Source organism: Heterodontus francisci, unplaced genomic scaffold (genome assembly GCF_036365525.1).
Source record: "Heterodontus francisci isolate sHetFra1 unplaced genomic scaffold, sHetFra1.hap1 HAP1_SCAFFOLD_516, whole genome shotgun sequence".
Taxonomy (NCBI): Eukaryota; Metazoa; Chordata; class Chondrichthyes; order Heterodontiformes; family Heterodontidae; genus Heterodontus; species Heterodontus francisci.
The window spans coordinates 908,237-926,674 of NW_027141321.1; the positions used below are offsets into that span (position 1 = coordinate 908,237).

General features: G+C 52.2%; 1 protein-coding gene across 3 annotated transcripts in view; it reads left to right on the plus strand.

Annotated features, from left to right (window-relative positions):
* LOC137362789 (solute carrier family 25 member 44-like) overlaps positions 1–18,438 on the plus strand; it is a 102,095-nt gene that overhangs the window by 29,594 nt on the left and 54,063 nt on the right. For all 3 annotated transcript variants that reach the window (XM_068027031.1, XM_068027030.1, XM_068027032.1), the window contains exon 2: positions 7,848–8,514. In XM_068027031.1, coding sequence (XP_067883132.1) covers positions 7,884–8,514 — 631 coding nt within the window. In that variant the 5' untranslated portion in view covers positions 7,848–7,883. The remainder of the gene's footprint in view (positions 1–7,847; positions 8,515–18,438) is intronic.

The following is an 18,438-nucleotide window of genomic DNA, read 5'->3' on the forward strand; positions in this document are numbered from 1 at the left end:
ATATAACACTGGGGTACAGTACTGGTGGGGTCAGGTCTGTCAGTGTATAACACTGGGGTACAGTACTGGTGGGGTCAGGTCTGTCAGTGTATAACACTGGGGTACAGTACTGGTGGGGTCAGGTCTGTCAGTGTATAACACTGGGGTACAGTACTGGTGGGGACAGGTCTGTCAGTGTATAACACTGGGGTACAGTACTGGTGGGGTCAGGTCTGTCAGTATATAACACTGGTGTACAGTACTGGTGGGGTCAGGTCTGTCAGTGTATAACACTGGGGTACAGTACTGGTGGGGTCAGGTCTGTCAGTGTATAACACTGGGGTACAGTACTGGTGGGGACAGGTCTGTCAGTGTATAACACTGGGGTACAGTACTGGTGGGGTCAGGTCTGTCAGTGTATAACACTGGGGTACAGTACTGGTGGGGACAGGTCTGTCATCGTACAAGACTGGGGTACAGTACTGGTGGGGACAGGTCTGTCATCGTTTAACACTGGGGTACAGTACTGGTGGGTACAGGTCTGTCACTGTATAACACTGGGGTACAGTACTGGTGGGTACAGGTCTGTCACTGTATAACACTGGGGTACAGTACTGGTGGGGACAGGTCTGTCACTGTATAACACTGGTACAGTACTGGTGGGGACAGGTCTGTCAGTGTATAACACTGGGGTACAGTACTGGTGGGGGCAGGTCTGTCATCGAATAACACTGGGGTACAGTACTGGTGGAGACAGGTCTGTCATCGTATAACACTGGGGTACAGTACTGGTGGGGACAGGTCTGTCACTGTATAACACTGGGGTACAGTACTGGTGGGGACAGGTCTGTCACTGTATAACACTGGTACAGTACTGGTGGGGACAGGTCTGTCAGTGTATAACACTGGGGTACAGTACTGGTGGGTACAGGTCTGTCACTGTATAACACTGGGGTACCGTACTGGTGGGGTCAGGTCTGTCAGTATATAACACTGGGGTACAGTACTGGTGGAGACAGGTCTGTCAGCGTATAACACTGGGGTACAGTACTGGTGGGTGCAGGTCTGTCACTGTATAACACTGGGGTACAGTACTGGTGGGGACCGGTCTGTCACTGTATAACACTGGGGTACAGTACTGGTGAGGACAGGTCTGTCTGTGTATAACACTGGGGTACAGTACTGGTGGGGACGGGTCTGTCAGTGTATAACACTGGGGTACAGTACTGGTGGGGTCAGGTCTGTCAGTGTATAACACTGGGGTACAGTACTGGTGGGGTCAGGTCTGTCAGTGTATAACACTGGGGTACAGTACTGGTGGGGATAGGTCTGTCAGTGTATAACACTGGGGTACAGTACTGGTGGGGTCAGGTCTGTCAGTATATAACACTGGGGTACAGTACTGGTGGGGACAGGTCTGTCACTGTATAACACTGGTACAGTACTGGTGGGGACAGGTCTGTCAGTGTATAACACTGGGGTACAGTACTGGTGGGGACAGGTCTGTCATCGTATAACACTGGGGTACAGTACTGGTGGGGACAGGTCTGTCATCGTACAACACTGGGGTACAGTACTGGTGGGGACAGGTTTGTCACTGTATAACACTGGGGTGCAGAACTGGTGGGGACAGGTCTGTCAGTGTATAACACTGGGGTACAGTACTGGTGGGGACAGGTCTGTCAGTGTATAACACTGGGGTACAGTACTGGTGGGGACAGGTCTGTCACTGTATAACACTGGTACAGTACTGGTGGGGACAGGTCTGTCAGTGTATAACACTGGGGTACAGTACTGGTGGGTACAGGTCTGTCACTGTATAACACTGGGGTACAGTACTGGTGGGGTCAGGTCTGTCAGTATATAACACTGGGGTACAGTACTGGTGGAGACAGGTCTGTCAGCGTATAACACTGGGGTACAGTACTGGTGGGTACAGGTCTGTCACTGTATAACACTGGGGTACAGTACTGGTGGGGTCAGGTCTGTCAGCATATAACACTGGGGTACAGTACTGGTGGAGACAGGTCTGTCAGCGTATAACACTGGGGTACAGTACTGGTGGAGACAGGTCTGTCAGCGTATAACACTGGGGTACAGTACTGGTGGAGACAGGTCTGTCACTGTGTAACACTGGGGTACAGTACTGGTGGGGTCAGGTCTGTCACTGTATAACACTGGGGTACAGTACTGGTGGGGACAGGTCTGTCAGTGTATAACACTGGGGTACAGTACTGGTGGGGTCAGGTCTGTCACTGTATAACACTGGGGTACAGTACTGGTGGGTACAGGTCTGTCACTGTATAACACTGGGGTACAGTACTGGTGGGGTCAGGTCTGTCAGCATATAACACTGGGGTACAGTACTGGTGGAGACAGGTCTGTCAGCGTATAACACTGGGGTACAGTACTGGTGGAGACAGGTCTGTCAGCGTATAACACTGGGGTACAGTACTGGTGGAGACAGGTCTGTCACTGTGTAACACTGGGGTACAGTACTGGTGGGGTCAGGTCTGTCACTGTATAACACTGGGGTACAGTACTGGTGGGGACAGGTCTGTCAGTGTATAACACTGGGGTACAGTACTGGTCCGGTCAGGTCTGTCAGTATATAACACTGGGGTACAGTACTGGTGGGGTCAGGTCTGTCAGTGTATAACACTGGGGTACAGTACTGGTGGGGACAGGTCTGTCAGTGTATAACACTGGGGTACAGTACTGGTGGGGTCAGGTCTGTCAGTATATAACACTGGGGTACAGTACTGGTGGGGTCAGGTCTGTCAGTGTATAACACTGGGGTACAGTACTGGTGGGGTCAGGTCTGTCAGTGTATAACACTGGGGTACAGTACTGGTGGGGTCAGGTCTGTCAGTGTATAACACTGGGGTACAGTACTGGTGGGGTCAGCTCTGTCAGTATATAACACTGGGGTACAGTACTGGTGGGGTCAGGTCTGTCAGTGTATAACACTGGGGTACAGTACTGGTGGGGACAGGTCTGTCAGTGTATAACACTGGGGTACATTACTTGTGGGGTCAGGTCTGTCAGTATATAACACTGGGGTACAGTACTGGTGGGGTCAGGTCTGTCAGTGTATAACACTGGGGTACAGTACTGGTGGGGTCAGGTCTGTCAGTGTATAACACTGGGGTACAGTACTGGTGGGGTCAGGTCTGTCAGTGTATAACACTGGGGTACAGTACTGGTGGGGACAGGTCTGTCAGTGTATAACACTGGGGTACAGTACTGGTGGGGTCAGGTCTGTCAGTATATAACACTGGTGTACAGTACTGGTGGGGTCAGGTCTGTCAGTGTATAACACTGGGGTACAGTACTGGTGGGGTCAGGTCTGTCAGTGTATAACACTGGGGTACAGTACTGGTGGGGTCAGGTCTGTCAGTGTATAACACTGGGGTACAGTACTGGTGGGGTCAGGTCTGTCAGTGTATAACACTGGGGTACAGTACTGGTGGGGACAGGTCTGTCATCGTACAAGACTGGGGTACAGTACTGGTGGGGACAGGTCTGTCATCGTTTAACACTGGGGTACAGTACTGGTGGGTACAGGTCTGTCACTGTATAACACTGGGGTACAGTACTGGTGGGTACAGGTCTGTCACTGTATAACACTGGGGTACAGTACTGGTGGGGACAGGTCTGTCACTGTATAACACTGGTACAGTACTGGTGGGGACAGGTCTGTCAGTGTATAACACTGCGGTACAGTACTGGTGGGGGCAGGTCTGTCATCGAATAACACTGGGGTACAGTACTGGTGGAGACAGGTCTGTCATCGTATAACACTGGGGTACAGTACTGGTGGGGACAGGTCTGTCACTGTATAACACTGGGGTACAGTACTGGTGGGGACAGGTCTGTCACTGTATAACACTGGTACAGTACTGGTGGGGACAGGTCTGTCAGTGTATAACACTGGGGTACAGTACTGGTGGGTACAGGTCTGTCACTGTATAACACTGGGGTACCGTACTGGTGGGGTCAGGTCTGTCAGTATATAACACTGGGGTACAGTACTGGTGGAGACAGGTCTGTCAGCGTATAACACTGGGGTACAGTACTGGTGGGTGCAGGTCTGTCACTGTATAACACTGGGGTACAGTACTGGTGGGGACAGGTCTGTCACTGTATAACACTGGGGTACAGTACTGGTGGGTACAGGTCTGTCACTGTATAACACTGGGGTACAGTACTGGTGGGGTCAGCTCTGTCAGTATATAACACTGGGGTACAGTACTGGTGGAGACAGGTCTGTCAGCGTATAACACTGGGGTACAGTACTGGTGGAGACAGGTCTGTCAGCGTATAGCACTGGGGTGCAGTACTGGTGGAGACAGGTCTGTCACTGTGTAACACTGGGGTACAGTACTGGTGGAGACCGGTCTGTCACTGTATAACACTGGGGTACAGTACTGGTGGGGACAGGTCTGTCACTGTGTTACACTGGGGTAGAGTACTGGTGGGGACAGGTCTGTCAGTGTATAACACTGGGGTACAGTACTGGTGGGGACAGGTCTGTCAGTGTTTAACACTGGGGTACAGTACTGGTGGGGACAGGTCTGTCACTGTATAACACTGGGGTACAGCACTGGTGGGGACCGGTCTGTCACTGTATAACACTGGGGTACAGTACTGGTGGGGACAGGTCTGTCACTGTATAACACTGGGGTACAGTACTGGTGGGGACGGGTCTGTCAGTGTATAACACTGGGGTACAGTACTGGTGGGGTCAGGTCTGTCAGTGTATAACACTGGGGTACAGTACTGGTGGGGTCAGGTCTGTCAGTGTATAACACTGGGGTACAGTACTGGTGGGGACAGGTCTGTCAGTGTATAACACTGGGGTACAGTACTGGTGGGGTCAGGTCTGTCAGTATATAACACTGGGGTACAGTACTGGTGGGGTCAGGTCTGTCAGTGGATAACACTGGGGTACAGTATTGGTGGGGTCAGGTCTGTCAGTGTATAACACTGGGGTACAGTACTGGTGGGGTCAGGTCTGTCAGTGTATAACACTGGGGTACAGTACTGGTGGGGTCAGGTCTGTCAGTATATAACACTGGGGTACTGTACTGGTGGGGTCAGGTCTGTCAGTGTATAACACTGGGGTACAGTACTGGTGGGGACAGGTCTGTCATCGTACAACACTGGGGTACAGTACTGGTGGGGACAGGTCTGTCATCGTATAACACTGGGGTACAGTACTGGTGGGTGCAGGTCTGTCACTGTATAACACTGGGGTACAGTACTGGTGGGTACAGGTCTGTCACTGTATAACACTGGGGTACAGTACTGGTGGGGACAGGTCTGTCACTGTATAACACTGGTACAGTACTGGTGGGGACAGGTCTGTCAGTGTTCACACTGGGGTACAGTACTGGTGGGGGCAGGTCTGTCATCGAATAACATTGGGGTACAGTACTGGTGGGGACAGGTCTGTCATCGTATAACACTGGGGTGCAGTACTGGTGGGGACAGGTCTGTCACTGTATAACACTGGGGTACAGTACTGGTGGGGACAGGTCTGTCAGTGTATAACACTGGGGTACAGTACTGGTGGGGACAGGTCTGTCAGTGTATAACACTGGGGTACAGTACTGGTGGGGACAGGTCTGTCACTGTATAACACTGGTACAGTACTGGTGGGGACAGGTCTGTCAGTGTATAACACTGGGGTACAGTACTGGTGGGTACAGGTCTGTCACTGTATAACACTGGGGTACAGTACTGGTGGGGACAGGTCTGTCAGTGTATAACACTGGGGTACAGTACTGGTGGGGACAGGTCTGTCAGTGTATAACACTGGGGTACAGTACTGGTGGGGACAGGTCTGTCACTGTATAACACTGGTACAGTACTGGTGGGGACAGGTCTGTCAGTGTATAACACTGGGGTACAGTACTGGTGGGTACAGGTCTGTCACTGTATAACACTGGGGTACAGTACTGGGGGGGACAGGTCTGTCACTGTATAACACTGGGGTACAGTACTGGTGGGGACAGGTCTGTCAGTGTATAACACTGGGGTACAGTACTGGTGGGGACAGGTCTGTCAGTGTATAACACTGGGGTACAGTACTGGTGGGGACAGGTCTGTCACTGTATAACACTGGTACAGTACTGGTGGGGACAGGTCTGTCAGTGTATAACACTGGGGTACAGTACTGGTGGGTACAGGTCTGTCACTGTATAACACTGGGGTACAGTACTGGTGGGGTCAGGTCTGTCAGTATATAACACTGGGGTACAGTACTGGTGGAGACAGGTCTGTCAGCGTATAACACTGGGGTACGGTACTGGTGGGTGCAGGTCTGTCACTGTATAACACTGGGGTACAGTACTGGTGGGGACAGGTCTGTCACTGTATAACACTGGGGTACAGTACTGGTGGGTACAGGTCTGTCACTGTATAACACTGGGGTACAGTACTGGTGGGGTCAGGTCTGTCAGTATATAACACTGGGGTACAGTACTGGTGGAGACAGGTCTGTCAGCGTATAACACTGGGGTACAGTACTGGTGGAGACAGGTCTGTCAGCGTATAGCACTGGGGTACAGTACTGGTGGAGACAGGTCTGTCACTGTGTAACACTGGGGTACAGTACTGGTGGAGACCGGTCTGTCACTGTATAACACTGGGGTACAGTACTGGTGGGGACAGGACTGTCACTGTGTAACACTGGGGTAGAGTACTGGTGGGGACAGGTCTGTCAGTGTATAACACTGGGGTACAGTGCTGGTGGGGTCAGGTCTGTCAGTGTATAACACTGGGGTACAGTACTGGTGGGGTCAGGTCTGTCAGTGTATAACACTGGGGTACAGTACTGGTGGGGACAGGTCTGTCAGTGTATAACACTGGGGTACAGTACTGGTGGGGTCAGGTCTGTCGGTATATAACACTGGGGTACAGTACTGGTGGGGTCAGGTCTGTCAGTGTATAACACTGGGGTACAGTACTGGTGGGGTCAGGTCTGTCAGTGTATAACACTGGGGTACAGTACTGGTGGGGTCAGGTCTGTCAGTATATAACACTGGGGTACAGTACTGGTGGGGTCAGGTCTGTCAGTGTATAACACTGGGGTACAGTACTGGTGGGGACAGGTCTGTCATCGTACAACACTGGGGTACTGTACTGGTGGGGACAGGTCTGTCATCGTATAACACTGGGGTACAGTACTGGTGGGTACAGGTCTGTCACTGTATAACACTGGGGTACAGTACTGGTGGGTACAGGTCTGTCACTGTATAACACTGGGGTACAGTACTGGTGGGTACAGGTCTGTCACTGTATAACACTGGGGTACAGTACTGGTGGGGACAGGTCTGTCACTGTATAACACTGGTACAGTACTGGTGGGGAGAGGTCTGTCAGTGTATAACACTGGGGTACAGTACTGGTGGGGGCAGGTCTGTCATCGTATAACACTGGGGTACAGTACTGGTGGGGACAGGTCTGTCACTGTATAACACTGGGGTACAGTACTGGTGGGGACAGGTCTGTCAGTGTATAACACTGGGGTACAGTACTGGTGGGGACAGGTCTGTCAGTGTATAACACTGGGGTACAGTACTGGTGGGGACAGGTCTGTCAGTGTATAACACTGGGGTACAGTACTGGTGGGGACAGGTCTGTCAGTGTATAACACTGGGGTACAGTACTGGTGGGGACAGGTCTGTCAGTGTATAACACTGCGGTACAGTACTGGTGGGGAGTGGTCGTCCTCTGAAGTGATGAGTTGGTTACTCCCTGAGGGTCTCGGCATGCCCTGTCATGAGTCCGGCTGCAACTGGACTGCCCGTGGATGGCTGCGGACAAAGAGAGTTGAGAGATTTATGTTTCGGTTTGTCCAGGTCCCCTTTCCGAGGGCGAGCAGTCCCGTGGTACTCATGGAGGACAAGAGGAAGATTCGGATCATCGAGTGGGAGGACCTGGACAAACGCAAGTTTTATATGTTTGGCGTGTTTATGACAATGGCCATTCGGGTGAGTGTCTACCCTTTCACCTTGATCCGCACCCGACTGCAGGTACAGAAGGGCAAGAGTTTGTACAGCGGCACCTTTGATGCCTTCGCCAAGATCCTGCGGGCGGAGGGCATATCCGGGCTGTACCGGGGGTTCCTGGTCAACACCTTCACCCTGATCTCCGGGCAGTGCTACGTCACCACCTACGAGCTGACCCGCAAGTACGTGGCCCAGTACAGCAACAGCAACACGGTGAAGTCGCTGATCGCTGGCAGCTCGGCCTCCCTGGTGGCGCAGAGCATAACCGTGCCCATCGATATTGTCTCGCAGCACCTCATGGTGCAGGGCCAAGACATGGGCCGCTTCAAGGAGCCTCCCGGCGGGGCAGCCTCTGGCCCGGCCAGGCGGCGTCTGCTGATGGGACAGACCAAGGACGTGATGGTGCAGATCTTCCGACTGGACGGCCTGCGAGGGTTTTACCGAGGTTACACTGCGTCCCTCATGACCTACATCCCAAACAGCGCGCTGTGGTGGCCATTTTATCACCTCTACACAGGTGGGTGCAACTCCCTGCGGCCGGGCAAGGCTGCCCACTCCAGATCAGTTACAAGGAGGGCATCTACTTGTAGACAGCAGCATCTCCGCCACTGAGGGTCGTGTGTGTGGTCACGCAGAGATAGCAGAAGTTCGATCGCTGAGGCCTCTGGTAATGAGAGTGGCTGTGTCTCACCAAGGGAGCTCCAACCGAGTACAACAATGCCCTTTAACATTGGAGATGAGGGTCTGGGTTCATCTTGTATAGACTTCCCTGGAGGAGAAAACAGCTGTGTTCACATCAGAAAACATCCCAACAGCCTCACTACCGCAGAGAGGGATCCCAGAGTGACACAACCCGACACCCTCACTACCTGGGAGAGGGATCCCAGAGTGACACAACCCAACACCCTCCCTACTGGGGAGAGGGATCCCAGAGTGACACAACCCAACACCCTCCCTACTGGGGAGAGGGATCCCAGTGTCACACAACCCAAAACCCTCACTACCGCAGAGAGGGATCCCAGAGTGACACAACCCGACATCCTCACTACCTGGGAGAGGGATCCCAGTGTCACACAACCCAAAACCCTCACTACCGCAGAGAGGGATCCCAGAGTGACACAACCCAACACCCTCACTACCTGGGAGAGGGATCCCAGTGTCACACAACCCAAAACCCTCACTACCGCAGAGAGGGATCCCAGAGTGACACAACCCAACACCCTCACTACCTGGGAGAGGGATCCCAGTGTCACACAACCCAAAACCCTCACTACCGCGGAGAGGGATCCCAGTGTCACACAACCCAAAACCCTCACTACCGCGGAGAGGGATCCCAGTGTCACACAACCCAAAACCCTCACTACCGCAGAGAGGGATCTTTGAGTGACACAACCCAACATCCTCACTACCTGGGAGAGGGATCCCAGTGTCACACAACCCAAAACCCTCACTACCACGGAGAGGGATCCCAGAGTGACACAACCCAACACCCTCACTACCACGGAGAGGGATCCCAGAGGAACACAACCCGACACCCTCCCTCCTGGGGAGAGGGATCCCAGAGTAACACATCCCAACACCCTCACTACCTGGGAGAGGGATCCCAGAGTGACACAACCCAACACCCTCACTACCTGGGAGAGGGATCCCAGTGTCACACAACCCAAAACCCTCACTACCGCAGAGAGGGATCCCAGAGTGACACAACCCAACACCCTCACTACCTGGGAGAAGGATCCCAGTGTCACACAACCCAAAACCCTCACTACCGCGGAGAGGGATCCCAGTGTCACACAACCCAACACCCTCACTACCTGGGAGAGGGATCCCAGTGTCACACAACCCAAAACCCTCCCTACTGGGGAGAGGGATCCCAGAGTAACACATCCCAACACCCTCCCTACTGGGGAGAGGGATCCCAGTGTCACACAACCCAAAACCCTCACTACCGCAGAGAGGGATCCCAGAGTAACACAACCCAACACCCTCACTACCTGGGAGAGGGATCCCAGTGTCACACAACCCAAAACCCTCACTACCGCAGAGAGGGATCCCAGAGTAACACAACCCAACACCCTCACTACCGCAGAGAGGGATCTCAGTGTCACACAACCCAAAACCCTCACTACCTGGGAGAGGGATCCCAGTGTCACACAACCCAAAACCCTCACTACCGCGGAGAGGGATCCCAGAGTGACACAACCCGACACCCTCACTACCTGGGAGAGGGATCCCAGAGTAACACATCCCAACACCCTCACTACCGGGGAGAGGGATCCCAGAGTGACACAACCCAACACCCTCACTACCTGGGAGAGGGATCCCAGTGTCACACAACCCAAAATCCTCACTACCGCGGAGAGGGATCCCAGAGTGACACAACCCGACACCCTCACTACCACGGAGAGGGATCCCAGAGTAACACAACCCGACACCCTCCCTACTGGGGAGAGGGATCCCAGAGTAACACAACCCGACACCCTCCCTACTGGGGAGAGGGATCCCAGTGTCACACATCTATACAGCCTCACGACCGCAGAGAGGGATCCCAGAGTGACACAACCCGACACCCTCACTACCACGGAGAGGGATCCCAGTGTCACACATCTATACAGCCTCACGACCGCAGAGAGGGATCCCAGAGTGACACAACCCGACACCCTCACTACCACGGAGAGGGATCCCAGAGTAACACATCCCAACACCCTCACTACTGGGGAGAGGGATCCAAGAGTAACACAACCCAACACCCTCCCTACTGGGGAGAGGGATCCCAGAGTAACACATCCCAACACCCTCAATACTGGCGAGAGGGATCCCAGAGTAACACAACCCAACACCCTCCCTACTGGGGAGAGGGATCCCAGAGTAACACAACCCAACACCCTCAGTATAGGGGAGAGGGATCCCAGAGTAACACATCCCAACACCCTCCCTACTGGGGAGAGGGATCCCAGAGTAAAACAACCTAACATCCTCCCTACTGGGGAGAGGGATCCCAGAGTAACACATCCCAACACCCTCAATATAGGGGAGAGGGATCCCAGAGTAACACATCCCAACACCCTCCCTACTGGGGAGAGGGATCCCAGAGTAAAACAACCCAACATCCTCCCTACTGGGGAAAGGGATCCCAGAGTAACACAACCCAACACCCTCAGTATAGGGGAAAGGGATCCCAGAGTAACACAACCCAACACCCTCAGTATAGGGGAAAGGGATCCCAGAGTAACACAACCCAACACCCTCAGTATAGGGGAAAGGGATCCCAGAGTAACACAACCCAACACCCTCACTACAGGAGAGAGGGATCCCAGAGTAACACAACCCAACACCCTCAGTATAGGGGAAAGGGAACCCAGAGTAACACAACCCAACACCCTCAGTATAGGGGAAAGGGATCCCAGAGTAACACAACCCAACACCCTCAGTATAGGGGAAAGGGATCCCAGAGTAACACAACCCAACACCCTCAGTATAGGGGAAAGGGATCCGAGAGTAACACAACCCAACACCCTCACTACAGGAGAGAGGGATCCCAGAGTAACACAACCCAACACCCTCAGTATAGGGGAAAGGGATCCCAGAGTAACACAACCCAACACCCTCAGTATAGGGGAAAGGGATCCCAGAGTAACACAACCCAACACCCTCAGTATAGGGGAAAGGGATCCCAGAGTAACACAACCCAACACCCTCAGTATAGGGGAAAGGGATCCCAGAGTAACACAACCCAACACCCTCACTACAGGAGAGAGGGATCCCAGAGTAACACAACCCAACACCCTCAGTATAGGGGAAAGGGATCCGAGAGTAACACAACCCAACACCCTCACTACAGGAGAGAGGGATCCCAGAGTAACACAACCCAACACCCTCAGTATAGGGGAAAGGGATCCCAGAGTAACACAACCCAACACCCTCACTACAAGCGTGAGGGATCCCAGAGTAACACAACCCAACACCCACAGTAGAGGGCAAAGGCATCCCAGAGTAACACAACCCAACACCCACAGTATAGGGGAAAGGGATCCCAGAGTAACACAACCCAACACACTCACTACAAGAGAGAGGGATCCCAGAGTAACACAACCCAACACCCACAGTAGAGGGCAAAGGCATCCCAGAGTAACACAACCCAACACCCTCACTACAGGAGAGAGGGATCCCAGAGTAACACAACCCAACACCCTCAGTATAGGGGAAAGGGATCCGAGAGTAACACAACCCAACACCCTCACTACAAGCGTGAGGGATCCCAGAGTAACACAACCCAACACACTCACTACAGGAGAGAGGGATCCCAGAGTAATACAACCCAACACCCACAGTAGAGGGCAAAGGCATCCCAGAGTAACACAACCCAACACCCTCACTACAGGAGAGAGGGATCCCAGAGTAACACAACCCAACACCCACAGTATAGGGGAGAGGGATCCCAGAGTAACACAACCCAACACCCACAGTAGAGGGCAAAGGCATCCCAGAGTAACACAACCCAACACCCTCACTACAGGAGAGAGGGATCCCAGAGTAACACAACCCAACACCCACAGTATAGGGGAGAGGGATCCCAGAGTAACACAACCCAACACCCTCAGTAGAGGGCAAAGGCATCCCAGAGTAACACAACCCAACACCCACAGTATAGGGGAAAGGGATCCCAGAGTAACACTACCCAACACCCACAGTAGAGGGCAAAGGCATCCCAGAGTAACACAACCCAACACCCTCAGTATAGGGGAAAGGGATCCCAGAGTAACACAACCCAACACCCACAGTATAGGGGAAAGGGATCCCAGAGTAACACAACCCAACACCCTCACTACAAACGTGAGGGATCCCAGAGTAACACAACCCAACACCCACAGTAGAGGGCAAAGGCATCCCAGAGTAACACAACCCAACACCCTCACTACAGGAGAGAGGGATCCCAGAGTAACACAACCCAACACCCTCAGTATAGGGGAAAGGGATTCCAGAGTAACACAACCCAACACCCTCACTACAGGAGAGAGGGATCCCAGAGTAATACAACCCAACACACACAGTATAGGGGAAAGGGATTCCAGAGTAACACAACCCAGCACCCTCACTACAAGCGTGAGGGATCCCAGAGTAACACAACCCAACACACTCACTACAAGAGAGAGGGATCCCAGAGTAACACAACCCAACACCCACAGTAGAGGGCAAAGGCATCCCAGAGTAACACAACCCAACACCCTCACTACAGGAGAGAGGGATCCCAGAGTAACACAACCCAACACCCTCAGTATAGGGGAAAGGGATCCGAGAGTAACACAACCCAACACCCTCACTACAAGCGTGAGGGATCCCAGAGTAACACAACCCAACACACTCACTACAGGAGAGAGGGATCCCAGAGTAATACAACCCAACACCCACAGTATAGGGGAGAGGGATCCCAGAGTAACACAACCCAACACCCACAGTAGAGGGCAAAGGCATCCCAGAGTAACACAACCCAACACCCTCACTACAGGAGAGAGGGATCCCAGAGTAACACAACCCAACACCCACAGTATAGGGGAGAGGGATCCCAGAGTAACACAACCCAACACCCTCAGTAGAGGGGAGAGGGATCCCAGAGTAACACAACCCAACACCCTCAGTAGAGGGGAAAGGGATCCCAGAGTAACACAACCCAACACCCTTAGTCGAGGGGAAAGGGATCCCAGAGTAACACAACCCAACACCCTCACTACAGGAGAGAGGGATCCCAGAGTAACACAACCCAACACCCTCAGTATAGGGGAAAGGGATCCCAGAGTAACACAACCCAACACCCTCACTACAGGAGAGAGGGATCCCAGAGTAATACAACCCAACACCCTCAGTAGAGGGGAAAGGGATCCCAGAGTAACACAACCCAACACCCTCAGTAGAGGGGAGAGGGATCCCAGAGTAACACAACCCAACACCCTCAGTAGAGGGGAGAGGGATCCCAGAGTAACACAACCCAACACCCTCAGTAGAGGGGAGAGGGATCCCAGAGTAACACAACCCAACACCCTCAGTAGAGGGGAAAGGGATCCCAGAGTAACACAACCCAACAACCTCAGTATAGGGGAGAGGGATCCCAGAGTAACACATCCCAACACCCTCACTACAGGAGAGAGGGATCCCAGAGTAACACAACCCAACACACACAGTAGAGGGGAAAGGGATCCTCGAGTAACACAACCCAACACTCTCACTACAGGAGAGAGGGATCCCAGAGTAACACAACCCAACACCCACAGTAGAGGGGAAAGGGATCCTCGAGTAACACAACCCAACACCCTCACTACAGGAGAGAGGGATCCCAGAGTAACACAACCCAACACCCTCAGTAGAGGGGAAAGGGATCCCAGAGTAACACAACCCAACACCCTCAGTAGAGGGGAGAGGGATCCCAGAGTAACACAACCCAACACCCTCACTACAGGAGAGAGGGATCCCAGAGTAATACAACCCAACACCCTCCGTAGAAGGGAGAGGGATCCCAGAGTAACACAACCCAACACCCTCAGTATAGGGGCGAGGGATCCCAGAGCAACACAACCCAACATCCTCAGTATAGGGGAGAGGGATCCCAGAGTAACACAACGCAACACCCTCACTACAGGAGAGAAGGATCCCAGAGTAACACAACCCAACACCCTCAGTATAGGGGAGAGGGATCCCAGAGTAACACAACCCAACACCCTCACTACAGGGGAAAGGGATCCCAGAGTAACACAACCCAACACCCTCACTACAGGGGAGAGGGATCCCAGAGCAACACAACCCAACACCCTCAGTATAGAGGAGAGGGGTCCCAGAGCAACACAACCCAACACCCTCAGTAGAGGGGAGAGGGATCCCAGAGTAACACAACCCAACACCCTCACTACAGGGGAGAGGGGTCCCAGAGCAACACAACCCAACACCCTCAGTAGATGGGAGAGGGATCCCAGAGTAACACAACCCAACACCCTCACTACAGGAGAGAGGGATCCCAGAGTAACACAACCCAACACCCTCACTACAGGGGAGAGGGATCCCAGAGTAACACAACCCAACACCCTCACTACAGGAGAGAGGGATCCCAGAGTAACACAACCCAACACCCTCACTACAGGAGAGAGGGATCCCAGAGTAACACAACCCAACACCCTCAGTATAGGGGAGAGGGATCCCAGAGTAACACAACCCAACACCCTCACTACAGGAGAGAGGGATCCCAGAGTAACACAACCCAACACCCTCACTACAGGGGAGAGGGATCCCAGAGTAACACAACCCAACACCCTCAGTATAGGGGAGAGGGATCCCAGTGTAACACAACCCAACACCCTCAGTAGAGGGGAGAGGGATCCCAGAGTAACACAACCCAACACCCTCACTACAGGAGAGAGGGATCCCAGAGTAACACAACCCAACACCCTCAGTATAGGGGAGAGGGATCCCAGTGTAACACAACCCAACACCCTCAGTAGAGGGGAGTGGGATCCCAGAGTAACACAACCCAACACCCTCGGTATAGGGGAGAGGTGTCATCGAGTCATTTACAGCACAGAAGGAGGCCATTCGGCCCATTGAGTCCATGCCGGCTCTCCACGGAGTAATCTATTCAGTCCCACTAATCCGTTCAATTCCCATCGCCCTGTATTTCTCTTTCCCTCACTTGCCCATCACATTTCCTTTTGAAATCATTCATTGTCTCCGTCTCCACCTCTCTCGTAGGCAGCGAGTTCCAGGTCATTACCACCTACTGTGTAAAAAAGTTCTCTCACATTCCCGCCCCCCCCATTTCTTACCCAAAACCATCAATCTGTGTTCCCTAGTCCTTGTACCATCAGTTAACGGAAACAGTTTTTCCTTGTCTACCTTATCTAAACCTGTCATAATCTTGTACACCTCGATCAAATCTCCCCTCAATCTCCTTTGCTCCTGAGACAACAACCCCAGCTTCTCCAACCTAACCTTGTAACTAAAGTCCCCCATCCCTGGAACCATTCTGGTAAATCTCCTCTGCACCCTCTCAAGGACCCTCACATCCTTCCTAAAGTGTGGTGACCAGAACTGGACACAATACTCTAGTTGGGGCCTAACCAGAGCTTTATAAAGGTTCAGCACAACTTCCCTGCTTTTGTACTCAATGCCTCTATTTATGAAGTCCAAGATCCCATATACTTTACTAACCACTCTCTCAATATGTCCTGTCACCTTCAAAGATCGATGCACATGAACCCCCAGGTCCCTCTGTCCCTGCACGCTCTTTAGAACTGTGCTATTAAGTCTATATCGCCTCTCCCTTCTGTCAAAATGCATCACCTCCCACTTCTCTGTATTAAATTCCATCTGCCACCTCTCTGCCCCATTCTGCTTGCAGGTGGTTCGTATCATCCTCACTGTTTGTCACTCCTCCCAGTTTGGTATCATCAGCAAATTTTGAAATTCCACTCTGTATTCCAAGATCCAAGTCATTTATATATATCGCAAAAAAACAGTGGTCCCAGCACTGACCCTTAGGGAATACTACTGTCTACCATCCTCCAGTCTGAAAAACAACATTTACCATGACTCGCTGTTTTCTGTCCTTAAGCCAATTTTTTTATCCAATTGGACACTGACCCTCCTATTCCACGAGCCTCAACTTTGTTAACCAGTCTTTTATGTGGTACTTTATCAAACACTTTCTTAAAATCCATATAAACAACATCCATCACTTTCCTTTCACCAACCTTCTCTGTTACTTCATCAAAAAATTTAATTAGTCAAGCACGATCTGCCTTTTACAAATCTGTGCTGACTCTCCCTAATTAACTCAAACCTCTCCAAGTGCCTGTTGCTCTCCCCCTGATTATTGTTTCTAAAATCTTACCCACCACTGATGTTAAACTGACTGGACTGTAATTACCAGGAATGTCCTTGCACCCTTTCTTGAATAAGGGTGTCACATTTGCCACTCTCCAATCCTTGGCACCTCCCCGTATCCAGGGAAGATTGGAAGATTATGACAAGCCCTTTCGCTATCTCCATCCCCACTTCCTTTACCAACCTGGGATACAAGCCATCTGGACCTGGTGACTTATCTACCCTTAACATCGCCAGCCTTTCCAGTACCTCCTCCCTCTCAATTTTTACCCTATCCATTGCCTCTACTCTCTCCACTTCTACTGATATTTTGTCAGATTCGTCCCCCATAGTCAACACTGATACAAAGTACTGATGAAGTATCTTAGCCTTGCCCTGTGCCTCTAAACATATATTACACCTTTTGTCCCTAATAGGCTTCACTCCAGCTCTTTCTATCTCCTTACTGTTTACATGTTGGGAGAAGGTTCTTGGGGTCCCTTTTACATTGAGTACAACTCTATTCTCGCCGAGCATGTCTAATTTTCCTCATCATCTTCCCTTTCAACTTCGTGCATTTCAACTGATTCTAAGCTTAAGAATTCACCTGGTTTGTATTCTACATCCTCGTTTTACCTACACGACAGGCGAGAGGGATCACTGACTGTATCACGATCGGACACTGACTACAGTACTGGTGGGGACAGGTCTGTCACTGGAGAACACTGGGGTACAGTACTGGTGGGGACAGGTCTGTCACTGTATAACACTGGGGTACAGTACTGGTGTGGACAGGTCTGTCACTGTATAACACTGGGTTACAGTACTGGTGGGGACAGGTCTCTCACTGTCTAACACTGGGGTACAGTACTGGTGGGACAGGTGTGTCACTGTATAACTGGGGCACAATACTGGTGGGGACAGGTCGGTCAGTGTATAACACTGGGGTACAGTACTGGTGGGGACAGGTCTGTCACTGTATAACACTGGGGTACAGTACTGGTGGGGACAGGTTTGTCACTGTATAACACTGGGGTACAGTACTGGTGGGGACAGGTCTGTCACTGTTTAACACTGGGGTACAGTACTGGTGGGGAACAGGTCGGTCAGTGTATAACACTGGGGTACAGTACTGGTGGGGACAGGTCGGTCACTGTATAACACTGGGGTACAGTACTGGTGGGGACAGGTTTGTCACTGTATAACACTGGGGTACAGTACTGGTGGGGACAGGTCTGTCACTGTTTAACACTGGGGTACAGTACTGGTGGCGACAGGTCTGTCACTGTATAACACTGAGGTACAGTACTGGTGGGGACAGGTCTGTCAGTGCATAACACTGGGGTACAGTACTGGTGGGGACAGGTCTGTCACTGTATAACACTGGGGTACAGTACTGGTGGGGACAGGTCTGTCGCTCAATATCATTGGGGTACAGTACTGGTGGGGACAGGTCTGTTACTGTATAACACTGGGGTACAGTACTGGTGGGGACAGGTCTGTCAGTGTATAACACTGGGGTACAGTATTGGTGGGGACAGGTCTGTCACTGTATAACACTGGGGTACAGTACTGGTGGGGGACAGGTCTGTCACTG